General features: G+C 37.1%; 1 protein-coding gene across 1 annotated transcript in view; it reads left to right on the top strand.

The window, feature by feature from the left end:
• DDX10 (DEAD-box helicase 10) overlaps nucleotides 1-14,289 on the top strand; it is a 155,605-nt gene that overhangs the window by 29,016 nt on the left and 112,300 nt on the right. Inside the window, exons 11-12 of the mRNA XM_036388796.2 lie at nucleotides 3,897-3,984; nucleotides 9,583-9,671. Coding sequence (XP_036244689.1) covers nucleotides 3,897-3,984; nucleotides 9,583-9,671 — 177 coding nt within the window. The remainder of the gene's footprint in view (nucleotides 1-3,896; nucleotides 3,985-9,582; nucleotides 9,672-14,289) is intronic.

Raw genomic sequence — 14,289 nt, 5'->3', positions numbered from 1 at the left:
GCTTGTTTCTAAAATGTTGTATATTCAAGTGTTTGTTTGGCTGTTCTTATTGACCTGTTGTCTGGTACAGTGGTCGTAAGAATGCTGTTACTTTCCTTATTTTGTATTTTTTTATTTGCAAACTATTTTTGATGTTGTTTTATTTCATCTAGATAGACCTTTTAAAACAGTTCCATAATTTGAAAGGAGAGAAAGGAAGAACTTTCCTTGATACCTGTTCAAAGGACTAGGGTTTAGGCTCTTTTCTTAATTTTCAATTTTAGATCTAAGCTGCCAGTAGAGGTTTTCAGTAAACTAGTCCCTTCTAATTAGCACAAGCTGCCATATTACAGGTAGTGCTTTTAACAGTACGTAACTTCTTCATTATTCCAAAAGAGCAAGAGAAAGTGCAAAATATGCAATAATAAATACAATAGCTTAGAGCGTTTAAATATGGCAAAAAGGTACTCTGAAAGTATTAAATGGTTTGTACATTTTTTAAAGGAGTCTGTAATCTCCGAGTTTACCATGCAAGCTGTAAATTTAAATTATGTTTGGTAGTATTTTGAGGTTACTTTGTTGCATCTAACTTTGTTGGGTAAAAAGATAAGAGCTGCTTCCTCACGGGTTGCCATAACAGATTTTGTGTCTAGAAAATTTTACCAAAGGAAGTGCAAGTATATAGATACCCATGATGTAGTATCACTTTCTTTAATTTTATGGCAAAAAAGGTGTTTTTTGAGGAAAACAGCAAAAACAACAACAAAACACCTTTTTTCCCTTCTTTTTTCTTTCTCACAGTGGATAACGTTTGGATGTGTATCCCACACGTTGGTAGTATTAATATAGGGGATCTGTTAAAACTGACTGCCTCCCAGTTGCCATAGTTACTGTAAGACTGGTGTCACTGTTCAGTGTGATTCTACACCGGTGTGTGATGTGCTGGGTGAGCCTTCCTTAGGTGCCAGCCCTTCCCCCTCCCTCCAGCCTTCAGGGTGTCTAGTGTAACCATAGGGAGCCACGTTCACACTGAGAGCGCAGAGCAAAACCTGCTGCTGCTGCCTGGAAGCTGGATGGAAATCTGGAAACTGTTCTGCTGCAACAGGGCAACAGGGTCTTTTAGGTGGTTGTTGATCTTTTTTGCTTAAATTCTGTTTTGGAGAAGAGTGGGGGAAGACAATGCCTAGTTAAAACAGTGCTTGTACCCTAGTGTATAGACCAGGGATAATGAGAGGAAATCAAAATGTGTATCAACCAGAAAATTTGGAGATTGCTGTCTGATCATACATAAGGCCAGGCAAGCTGGGTTCGTGTTTACATCATGGCATAGTCAAGTGTGGCCATGCAACTGGTAGGCAAAACTGTAGCTTCAGAAAGTTCTACTACTCCTTAAAGGTAAGATATGTGATCACAGAGTAAGAAATAACCAGCCTACTTAAAATGGCAGACCATGTTGTAAAATCCCCTTCTAGCCTTTGTATAGTAGGTTTTAGCTCATTGGTTCTTGCCATTTAGGCAAGCATATAAATTATGATAACTAATTTCACTGTTTAGCTTTTAGGCTTGCTTCTCCTAATAGTCACATGTATACAATTTATTGTAAAGAGTTTTATTTTTTCAGAAAGAAATAACATACAAACTCATTATAGCCAAAATCCAGTTTAACAGTGGCCAGCTTTCTCATTTTTTGAATCTGAGCGTGAGAGGAAGATGACAGTGGATGACTGTCATGATACAGTGGTGGAGAAGAGAGAATTCAGTACTGCTTCTGTTTTTTGGTAGTCAGTGCTGCAAATTTGCTCATTCATTAACAAACACATAAGCTCAAAATGTGCCTAGGGTACCACGTTCTTAGTTGACATTGCTTAGATTTATACCACATTATCTAGCCATTCTTTTAAATGTGAAGGGTCTTGTTCTTGTTTTTGGGGTTTTTGTCTTTTTCAAACCCTTTTCTTGCAAATTTCCATCAAATTACTCAAAATTTGGATGCAGTCTACAAAATGTGACTGTATTTTGTGTCGAATTGTTGTCTATTATGCTTGGAGCCTCAATGACACATAGTCTCTTAGGAATAATGAATCATATTCCTACAATAATCAAGTCATAGAAAATAATGAGTAATAGCATGTCCAGGTGAAAATTGGAACTTCATAAGCATTTTGAGTTTGACAGTGGCAACAGGAAGTAGTTTGCAGTCTCAGCTACTCTTTGAGAAGTGCTCCAAGGGCATTTTTTCATTAAAGATTTCACATAGACCATGTTTCCCTATTTTATGAGAATGTACCACTGCCAGATACTTTCCTGAAACCAAACGCAACATCTACTATTTCTTTCTCATTCTTAAAACCTGCTAATGCTGCTATGGAGGATAATCAAACAGATGAATCATATTTTGCTTCTGACTAAGCTGTGTTAGGTGTTGTGGATTTGCTTATTTTATTTAGGTCCTTACAAATTAGGTTTGTTTGGTATCAAGAAAAAGTTAAACAATTAACTTCCTTTTTGCCCCTTTTGAATATGAGCACTGTATTTATATGGCCTTTTGGATAGGATTTTTTTTTCCTTCATCTTGATGAGTTGTTAAGATTAGGTACAACTGTGACTCCAAGTGCTTTTACTTTCTCTAGTTGCTATGGAGCAATTTCTTCTGACCCAGCTGATTTATCAGAGTACTTGGTCTCCCATGATTTTGATTCTGGTGTGAGCTTGCACTCTGCTGTAGCTGTTGTTAGCTGACTGACTGCAGCTGCCACTTGGAGTGAATCAAGGAAAAAAGGCACTGGCTAATTTTAGGGCTTTGAGGTCATCTCTTAATATCCTTCCCATAACTTAGCAGCAATCCAACGCTTTTCTGGACTGTCTTACTACTGGTGTTCATATTAATTTTTTATAACTCATGCTATCCCTTCTTTACTTTTTGTATCATTATATTTCAGAGATTTGTTGGTCACTTTGTCCCCCACTCAATTTTTCACGCTTCTTTTTTTCTGTCTTATGCTTTTAAATTTTTAGAGCAAATTATGTGTTGTCTGGAAACTGGAACTCGTGCTTTTTGGTCTTTCACTAAAACGGTCGCTAATACTGCTTCTGTACAGTGTAGTTTTCCCCTGGCTGTATCTGAACAGAGTGAAGAAATTGAAATTGTAAGGGAAAGAAGCTTGATATCTGTTTTCATATTTAGTAAGAATAACTTCCCACCATGTTTGCTAGGTTTTATGATACACTGGGGTGGCAGTAGCAGCTCAAAAGTAGATGAGATCTGGGCAAATAAATCTGCAATAATGTAGGTATCACTGGAATAAGTTTAAAAATTCAGAATCTGGGAGAGGACCAGATATCTTTTTAGTAGGTTTAATGACGATTTTTATAGTGCAGTCAATATTCTTTATTTACTTGAGAAGCTCTTAAATCTGTTTAATCTCAATGTCCTTTATTATTGCTCACCTGGCTATTTTTTCTATGAAGTACTTAAATTTCAGTATTCCTGGCACAATGAATCTTATTTAAGCTTTTAAAAATGCTGACATTTTCCTTATGAAGACTTTTATTTCAGTATAAAGTACTACTATAATTCATTATGCTGTTTCTGTATTTTTGCAGTATTTTTATAAAATCAAGAAGTTCTTTTCTGCCGATTTCTGCTTTGCTTTGTAGTTTCACTACCTTCCGTGAAAGCTGTCTGAATAAAACAGCTGCCATTTGTCTTTTCTGCATTATTTGTTTGAGGAGTGTAATCTTCATCCTTAATATGGTTCCATTCTCTGCTATTTCAGTGGTAATAGCTCTGTGCATATTAAAACAATGCAAAAGATGTGAAGATGCTCCTGAGAACCTAACAGGTGCTTATTTTGAAATCTTATAATAATTAAAGCTTGTTTTTTTTCTTTTTTTGTTTTTCTTTTTCTTTAAATTAGAATTAATCCTGAAAAACTTACAGATATTCAAAAGAGGCTGCAAGCATTCTTAGCTCAAGATCAGGAGTTAAAAGAGAAAGCTCAAAGGGTAAGTCACCTGCTGTAATTCTTGGGGCATGTTGGTTGAGTAGAACTGCAGTTGGAGTAACTGACCAGCTCAGACATGCCCTAGAAGCAGTGATTGGAACTGAAGAACCACCAGAGATAATTGAACACTTGTATTAGGAGAGAAACATAATTTAGAGAGAACCAGAGTCTTCTGAGTGATGTCCAGTGACAGAAGAGGAGGCAACAGGCACAAATTTCTGTACAAAAAGCTCAATTTAAACCCATAAAAAGCCTTTCTTTGTGAGAATGGCTGAACACTAGAACAGCGAGGCTGTGCAGTCTCCAAATGCTGGTTATTAAAAACTGGGTTCCTTCCTGGGCAGCCTGCCCTAGCTGACCTTGGTTTGAGCAGGGGCTTGCACTAGATGGTCTCTGAAGTTTCTTCTCAACTTCAACTACTTTGAGTTTCTTGGGAAGATGGTACAAAAAATGTCAAAATAATGCTACTAATAAAAAAGGTGACTCTAAAAATAGCAGATCACATTACTTGACTTGAAAAGTTAGAGATACAAAACCATGTAGGCCTCAACATGCCCACCTTGATAAATTTTTATTGTCAGGTATCCTGCATATATGTGACAATTTGTCCTTTCTCAGGGTAAAATCGAATGCATTGAATAAAGCATTTTAACTTTTGTTTGGATTTGAATGATCAGCAAAATAGCTTAGAATAGCTCTTCTGGGTAAGATGGAGAATTATGTGAATGGTTTTATGAATGGGATTTCTTTGCCGTGCTGATTAACGCTGGGAGACTTCATGGACAGACAATATGTGCATTTCACCACATGTTTATCAGGTTTGGGGAAGGTAGGGACCCTTCAAATAACTAAGTAGGTTCCTGGATGAGAATGAACTTGGTTGAAAAAGATACTTTCTGTGAAAAGTAGCCTGTGAAACATTTCTGGAAATTGCACTGCCTCTTGCCATCACTAAACGTGTTTGCTGACCTTTCCCTGGTTTTATAATGTTTTTAGGCCACGAACTCTTTGGAATAGAGCTTGCTACTTTTTTTATTGAAGCCCTGCAACATGTTTGTTTTCTGAGGCTGGTTGGTTTGTTGGGGTTTGGCTTTGTTTTTGAATTGTGTATGTCATTAGCCTGTGAATTCCGTAGTTGTATCAAGTCTCTTCAAAACTATACAAAATCAAAAGCTCAAATTGAGATGCAGGAAAACACAGTCTGAAGGATAATAGGCAAATCTTTAATGTAATTTTTTCTTATATATATATATAGGTCAAATTAAAAGTGTACCATCAAAGGCCACATGGTGAGAAATCCAGAAATGCCAAAGCCTGAGAAATACATGATTGCAGAGATTCTGGATTAGTGTTAATAACTTTTTATTTGTATGAGCTAGTGTGGACACTAATGACACTTGAAGGTATACTGGTGAATCTGAGTGGTAGGATAAAATGAGAGGAGGATTGTGAAAGCTTACAGAAACCAAGAGTTTTAAGCTTTCTGTTGAACTGGGACGTAAAATGAGTCAAGTTGAAATATTTAAAACTCTTGAGATTCATCTCACCTAGCTTTAGATGTCCTCTGTGAGTTAGTCTGCCTGAACTTTCTTTTATAGCTGATAGGGTGGAATAAGCACTTCTACAATGCCTCCTGGCACAGATACCTTAAAACCCCTTTGGGATGCATGGATGAATGGTGGTTTTTTTGTGCTACAGCAGAGGTAGGCTGTGTGATGTGACCTATCCTGGAGGCCTGCAGTAGGGACACTTAGTGAGTCAGAGGAATGCCATTCTTACTTCCCTAAAGAAGGAGATTTAAATCAAAGTGCCTGAGGAGCTCAGTGTGAGCTTTGTGAATAAAATGTCTAAGGCAGTGTTCCAAGGGAATGCTTTTAAAAACTATTTTTGGCATTTAGGTATTCCAGGTTTTTGTAGTGCATAAAGCATTACTTGGAGCAGTGGGGAATGTCAGTGCAAGAAGCTTCATCCTTGCTGCACAAACCAGAGGCACTGGTGTCACATTCATCTCCAGCTGCCACGGGAAGTTGCAGCTACACCAATTTATGTCAGAAGTGACAGAGCAGCTGGCTGGGGGAGGATGAGAGTAGGAGTAATCCAGCATCATTTTACTTGGAATGAAAACACCAACAAACCTCTGTTTCTGCCTTTGGCTTTTTAAGATCTCTTAAAAGGCAGAGAAGGATCATTCTGAATTGAGCAGAGGAATGATAAAATTTCAAAATAGCTCAAGAATAAAATGAAACATGGGCTGTCTGTCAGTATTGCAGATACAAACTTAAATTCATTTGGAAAGATTTTAATTGCCATATAATTACCATTTGAGGCTATTTTTGTTTCAGTTTTTAATTTATGGATAGCAGAGAAGTGTTATTCTTGCAGGCAAGCTGTAAATACATTCAGTTTTTGAAAAACCTGAAGTATGGACGAGTGGTTTATCACAGAAGTGTCCCTCCTTAATAAGGTTTAACTATGAATGTTCAGACATACTATGCAAATGTGTCCAAGTAGTCTTACATGTCAATGTGAATTAAACAATAAAATGCATGCAAATGAAATCCTGACCTTGGATCCTTATCTGAAATGCTGGATTTCTCAGAGGCAGGGGTGTTACATTGTCTAGCCTGTCTGTTGCAAGCTGCCAAGTTCTTGACATTTGTAGTGTAAGAAATAAATTCCCAACCTGCATGGATGAGATAGCAGTGAAACAGCACAGCTGTGCACAGAAGTTAGGATAGGATGGTACTCTACCATTGTGTGTTGAGGGCATGAGGCCTAACTTACTGTGTCCTCTAAGCTTGTTGATTTACTTCAAGGTGCCTTTACTTTTTTTGAAAAGAGAAAGTTCTTGATTACTAATTGCTTCAACAAACTTCATGGTTCATTTAGTTGGACATGGCTCCCCTGCTCTTGCTTGGAAAGACAGTTTGAATCAGATCAGGGCTTTTTTGAAACCTTTGCAGTTCTTCTCATGGACTGATGCTGCCTTTTGGCATTTCTTGTAATTTTAATATTTAATATGTCAGTTCAGCCAGTTCTGGAAAACAGCTTAAAAAAAGAATCTTTTTTCTTGTTAGTTTGAATGTTATTGTGGCACTGATGTGATGTCTGTTCATTAAATGCTTCATCACACCCAGAGGGATGTGCAGGGTGTTACAGCTTGAGATTCCAGCCACACCCTGTTGCTTTTGAATTACTGTCAAAACAGCACATCAATTGAATTGTGTGCATTTTAATACTTACAACAGTTATCCAGGAAATAGATCACTAAGTCAAAATTTGGAGGTAGTAAATTCCATGAGCATGGTACTTTTTCCTTATGTATTTCCAGTACTTGTACAATAATCTCCACTGCTTTTGGAGACCTGTGGCTACTATTGTAGTAGAATTGTAATATATTAATGATGCCCAACCATAACATTTTCCATAGAAATTACTGCATATAATATTTCTGCATTGTTCAGTTATTTAAAAAAAGCCTTGAAAGTCATATCAAACAGCAGATATGGCAGGGGACAACAGCAATTGTAAAATAGCAGGGGAAAAGTTCAGACTGACTAAACTTGTTCTCCCTCAGCTCCAGTGTGTGTAAGCAGGCTGAGGAAGTCTCAGGATAACTGAATAAAATCCAACTGAGATGACAGAGTTTTAGACAGAGGTTGAAGCCAACACACTGAAATCAAATTAAAAAATCAAAGCAAATGGCTTGATTTCTCTTGTAAAGTAGAAAGCTCTTCTATGCATTTGTTTGGTGTTTCAATCTTAGTTATTTTGGGGCTTGAAAAGTGTGCAAAAGGTGTGTTCTTTCTGCCCTTTATAGTTTGTTAATTTCTAGACCACGTGTACGAAATACATGTTAGTAAGCTAAGTGGATGGCTTTATCAGTTATCCAACAGATAATGAGATTTCAACCCTGTAGCAAGTAGTGACTCATGCAGATATTCAGATCTGCAAATCTTAGATTCACAGGAAGGATACTTCTTTTTTAATCTCCCTTTTTTCATCTGTCACTGCAGAGAAAAAAAGAGGCTTGCATTGATTTTTGTCACTTGCTAGACAGCAGTAGATTAATGAGATCTGTCAAATTTGAAGCCTTTTCCTAAACATTCTAATTACCTTTGTAAAATGATTAATAATTCAATGTGAGCAGAGAAGTGTTTGATGTAAGTATTCCACATCTCAATCTTGGTAGCAGCTGAATGAATTGAGCTCACACTTTCCACAGCTAAAATTAATTGAAAGACATAATCAGGAAGGAAGCTTTACCCAAAAACCCCTCAGCATTAGGAAAAACAAACAAATGAAAATTTCTTTTCATAGTGAATTAATGGGCAGCTCGCAAAGTATATCTCTTAGCTCTACATACCTTAATCATATTTTATTTAGCTCTACATACCTTAATCAATAGTTTTTATTTCTTTTTACTCAGGAGAAAAGAATGAGTTTATAACATTGCTTAATTTACTGTCTTATCTTTCATTTTACCTTTTAAATGTGTTTTTTCTCTTACAAGCATTTAAAGAATCCCCATAAGACATCAGTGCTCCTGACTTTTGGGTGTTTGCTCCTCTATCTGAGGTTAACAAGAAATATTTTTTTTAAAAAATTCCACATGAATTATTAATACAGTAGTTTTCTCCAATAGGTGCCTGTACATAACAGAACAAGGGTGTGATTATAGGATGCTTGAATATAACTCTGTGAGCTTAACTTCCTGTTGTTATTAGTGTTTGATGGTTTAAGCCTCATGGTAGGAGTTCTGGCATGTGTTAGAAATAAGGTTATGAACAACAGAAATCCAAGGATCTCTTCTGATACTTGAAATATTCCAGTATTTATGCTGCTAGGTAGAACTAGACTATGTAAAAGAAGCATGAGAAGAAGAAGAAGAAGAATCTTTCCTTTTGGGAAGATGCAATGCAAGATTAAGTTATTCTCCTGTGTAGTGCTTCCAGTTTTTTGGAGAAAGTCTATGATTAATTGAGACTTCAACCTTGGATTGGTCTTAGTAGGTGTTGTATAGTGAATTTGTCATGATCAGCTGAGTTGCATTCATTGACTGTGTGCATGTGATGAGTTGATGGTAAATGCAAGGTAATATGAATCATCTTAGACCACAGTGAAGGGCAGCTATATTGAGTTAAATAACTTCCTGCTTATGGCTAAGATTAAGTCAGGACAGCTCAGTTTGATAGCAACAAAGTCTGTTTGAAGTTCCACATAATTTAGATATTAGAATAGCATAACAACATTCAGAAAAGCAAGGAGAAAAAAAATCAAATTGAATCAGTGATGTTTCCTTCTGACTAATATGTCATATTTTTTTCTAGGAAAATATAACATGACATACTGTTGGGAAATTCAGTCAATTCAGCCAATGTGAATGTAATGAAATATTTGAGCACTTGAAGTTGCATCATTTCTGTAATAATAATAAAGTTTTGTCTGATGAGTATTTTAAAATTTCCGTCTGAAATCAATGTTAGACTACCTAATAGTGAAATTATATTTTGTGTTTAGAGCAACAATATAATGTTTGTTTCTTGTGTTGGTAATTGAATGGTGTCTTTTTTGTTGAATACTTCCATTTTTCTTTCAGTGTTTTGTATCCTACTTGCGTTCAGTTTACTTAATGAAGAACAAGGAAGTATTTGATGTTTTCAAATTGCCTCTAGCAGAATATGCTCTGTAAGTATGGTCAACTTAAAATATGAAAGCTGTATAGTGAGATGTTTTGCAGTCTTTAAATAGCTGTATTGATTGTGTTAACACAGAATTGGACTTCTAGTCTTCTAGTGTATTTAGTTTCATATTTATGCTGAGCTTTTGCATATTTTCAAGAGCATTCTAAATGGAAATATGTGTAAAGGCAATAAATGCTGTACAGAGAAATAACTTAGGGCACAAGGTACATTTGCTATATATACTAGAAGACATAACTTCTGAAGTAAAAGGATAGAGAATAATGTTTTGGTGTTTTTTCCCTTCCCAGATTTGCCCTTCAGCCTCATCGCTTAATACCAGCCTGTAAAGTGTATTATTAAAAAAGAAATTGGAGCTATCTAAAGACTATCTATTGGAGTCTTTTTTGAGTATAATCATACTCTTTTTGAGTATGATTCAGATATTTCTCTTTGGCCATCAATTACTTTTCAGAAGATTCTGTGTGTTTGGTAACGATGAAGCATCTGCACTAGACTGAATAGCATCTATTTTGCTATGTCTATTTTTGTACACCTATGTGAATCATTCCATATTTTGTATGGGAGGGAAATTAATTTTGACAGGTTGACTGTACAGATGACAGCCCCTTGAAATTGTTTAAAGATGTAAATTTTTTGAAATCTCATGGGGACACAGGGTAGTCGTAAGGGAGCAGCAAGGTGTTCAAAGGTTCACAGTAAATTAATTTGATATGTGTGGGATTTCATACAGAGAAGGCTAATTTGCCAGCACATGGTATAATGAACTAAAATGTGACAAATTACTAGACTCTGGAACACCTGGTCTTTCTGTGCTGTGCTGTCATTAACATGATTATGCTTTTTAAGATACATAAGCCTATTAGAAAAGATGCTTTTTAACTTCATAGGCTGAGACATTTTGAAAAAGGAGAACTAGCATAAGCTCAAAAATTTTTGCTACATGCAATGCCTGACCATTCTCTTGTGTGGTTTCTCAGCATCTTTAAAATCAGTTGTAGGTCTTACTGTGCTATGAATATAAGGAATAGTGGCAGAAAATTAGGGCTAAGAGGGATAACCGTGCAAATTCAGCCAGTGTTAGAAACAGACTAGCAGATGGTGGTAATGCTGAATTTTCAGAATCCTAGTGCCTCTTTCTGGATTTCAGCATGGTTTGCCATCTAGTATCTGTAGATGGAGTAGTCTGCAGTTCTGTTCTTCTCAGGTCTGTGTGCCCAGATTTGGACCTTCCTCAAAATAGTTCTGAGTCTCAGCTTTGGAAAGCTACTAATGTCATTTCTGTAATAAAATGCAAGAAACCAGTCAGTTGTTTGGAGAGAGTAGGAAAGGTTTAGTCAAGGCTGTGAAATATGTGGCAGTATAATCAAAAAGTCAGAAGATAATAAATCTGGGAGATAATTTGGAGATTCTCTTCTAGTTTGGTGGCACTATTCTTCCCCACTCTCCAGACTGCTAGTCTAACTAAAATACACCCTGCAGTTCAGTGCAGAGCCACTGATACATGGATCAGCCGTCTTCATTTATATGAAAGTCCCTCAAAGTCTGGTATGTTTGAATTTTGCATCCAAACCGACCTTGGTTTCCATTCTGCACACAAATTTATGGCAAAACCTGAAATGAGAATCCTTTCTTCCCTTTACCTTGTGTGCATTTTCTGAAAGTACTTAAGCCTTTCCGTGGAGATTTACTGCTAACTTGATAGATGTTGCTCCACTAAAAATCCTGCAGAGAAAATAGGCTGCTTAATGCCCCTGTCAGGTTTGCATTGCAGGCTGTTGCCCACATTCCCCATTGCTCTCCTGCTTTACATGTCTATGCACTGAGATTCTCTTAAGCTCTGTTGATTAAGTCTGCAGAAAAGCAAGTATTTTTCATTTTTATATCTTAGATAAGATCATGTATATATAAGATATATAAAACAAAATATATAAAAAAACGTATGCACACACACATACATATATTCTAGCGATTGATCACCTTTAAGCTAGGGTGCATTACTATTCTCTCCAGTATTCACTCATTATAAATTGCTATCAAGAATAATTTGCTGGAGGAAGACTTGTGTAGGCCTTGTGTTAACATAGGCAGCCTTTAAGTCTGATGAAGGAGAAGCTCAATGCTGCATTAAAAAGAGAAATTTGTCTTTTGATTGCAAAGGATAGCTCTGAAAGCATAAGAAAAGGTAAACAAACAACAGGGTGAAAAGGAATAATTACATAGTCTGGTCTCCTGGAGAGGAGGCAGTGTTTTGAAATATTTTCTTTCTCGGGCACTTTGTTGCTGGCTGCTAACACATACATATATCTATACATTGTTCTCCAGGGGCAGATCTTATCAGGTGAGTGTGCTGGATGGACAGGTTAGTGACAGTTCTAAGGGGCTGCCAGGGAAGGTAATTTCCTTTGTGACTGTAGTCATGTCTTTCAGGAGAAATGGAGCATATTTTCCTGTTTCTGTATTGGTACATAGAGAATAAATAAAACAAGTTGAAGCCAAATTATTGGGAAAATGTCAGATACACACTCCTTAGTATCCAGATAGTTCTGCAAGTATTGCTTGCAGATCAGTATTAAAAAGCAGTAGGTAGCTGCAGGTGCTGTCAGGACTGAAATGGGTGATAGCAGAATATCTGCTATCATGATCCATCTGTCCACCTCTGTCTGTCCTTTCACTAACCAGGGAAAACACCCACTGCACTCTAATCACCACCCCTGGCCTGACCCTTACTGCATGGTCAGGGCAGAAGGTTTTATTTGTTACCTTGCTCACAGCTGTCTGTCTCATCCTCAGACAGTGCCCATTGCGGTCTTTGCATGTCTTGTCGTCTCTTTGTTGGTTCTTGGCCCTCCTTCTGGCTCTCCTTATACTTACTTTTCTACATGCTAATCTCCTAACTATAAAGATAGCTCCTAATTACTTTTCCCTTGTTGTTTCCAGTCTTCATGCACCTGTAACCAGACTTAGTATTTCTCATGCTGTTACCTGGTTAATGTCAGCCTTGTATGCTATTGCTCATACATACCCCAGCATTCCCTCCAGTCATTTGCAGAGTTTGGGTGTTCCTCATTGAGCTCCCCCTCAGACACCTGAGATCCAGCTGTCCCTTCCTGAGCTTCTGTAACTACTTCTGTAAACTTCTGCCTACAGCTTTCTGCAGAAGCTGCAGTCTCCTCTTTCAAAGTCCAGGGTCATTATTCTCTTAGTCATCATCCTCATTTCTTCTAGGATCTTGAGCTATCTTTCCTCATTCTGCAGCCAAGCTGGCTATTGACCTTCAGTCACCTTGGAAGCGAATGTACTTGCATATGCATGAGTAGCAGTTCCAGTAGAGTGCCTATCAGAGTTGGCTAAGCCAGCTAACTTGGAGAAAGGGTTTTTAATGCACTCTAGAAAACCTTGTTGCTTGTGCTCTGCTGTGTTGCCCTCTGAGCAGGTGTCAGGGTGGCTCAGGTACCAAGGAGCACCACCAGGGTTTGGAACTGCAATGTGGAGGTTCCTTTTCCTTTGGTAAGGAAGGCTGCATCTTGGTCTTCTGAATTATTAGATTGTGACCATGACATCCTCTTTGTTCTCCTTCTCTTTGCTCCTGACCCATGAAGTCTTGAATAGCTTGGCCCTCCTTATTATTAATAGGGTGCCAGGCATTTGAACTCCTTGATGGAGAGGAATAAAGCTGGCTGGTAAAGTAAATAGCACAGCAAACAGAATTTCTCTGTTCATTTCGGTTATTAATCAGAACATCTGGATAGCCTGTTAGTTCAGATTTGTGTCTTTTCAGTTGATGTGATTTCTCCTGTTTTCAAACGGTTGCTCATCCTCTCTTCTGATAACATTTTAAATGTTAAATGTGGATGTAGCATGTATTGCTAGGCAAGTAATACGTATTTCTTCTCTTGAAATAGCTTCTGGGAGTATTTAACCTTTTCCAACCTATTTTAGGTCTTTGTCTGAATCTGTACCACAGTAAAAGTAATCTCTGTGATGTGTTTTTATGCGTTCACATCATTCTGAAGTAGTTCACTAACGGAATATGTCTATATTTAGTAAATGTGCTAAGTTAATATCAGACTAAATCAGTAACTTGTGTAAAATTGTTCTGAAGCAGTTTACAGCTGGCTCATGTTGTAAAAAGGACTAGTAATCTTCTAGGAGCAAATTAGGAGCATTTGTCAAACTTTAAAATTTTAAGTTTTTCTGGTCTTAGATTTGTTTTTTGCAAAGATAGATATTGCTTTGAGTGTCTAAGATTTGGTCTTTCTAAAGAGTTGAGAGATGTCAAGTTTTTCTCTCATCCCAGTAGAGGCAAAGTTACCATGTTAATATAAACACACTCCAGGCCTTTGTATAAGCACAGTTCACAAGCCTTAGAAGAGGCAGTATTTAAAGTCCGTTACACCGTTCATTTAAATTCATTTAAAAAAAAGTTAATTGACACTTGATCTTCAGTATTCACTGGAAACAAAAGTGGAATTCTCCTTAAAGCCATACAGTGTTACTTCTTTGCAGTTTTACTCTTTTAATTTATTTCCTGGAAGTCCTTGTGAACTTGCTACTAAATTAAAAAAGGTACATGAGCATTATAGGTCATTTGTGTAGTTACT

Source organism: Molothrus ater, chromosome 2 (assembly GCF_012460135.2).
Source record: "Molothrus ater isolate BHLD 08-10-18 breed brown headed cowbird chromosome 2, BPBGC_Mater_1.1, whole genome shotgun sequence".
NCBI classification, from domain to species: domain Eukaryota; kingdom Metazoa; phylum Chordata; class Aves; order Passeriformes; family Icteridae; genus Molothrus; species Molothrus ater.
This window is presented reverse-complemented; position numbering and strand designations above follow the sequence as displayed.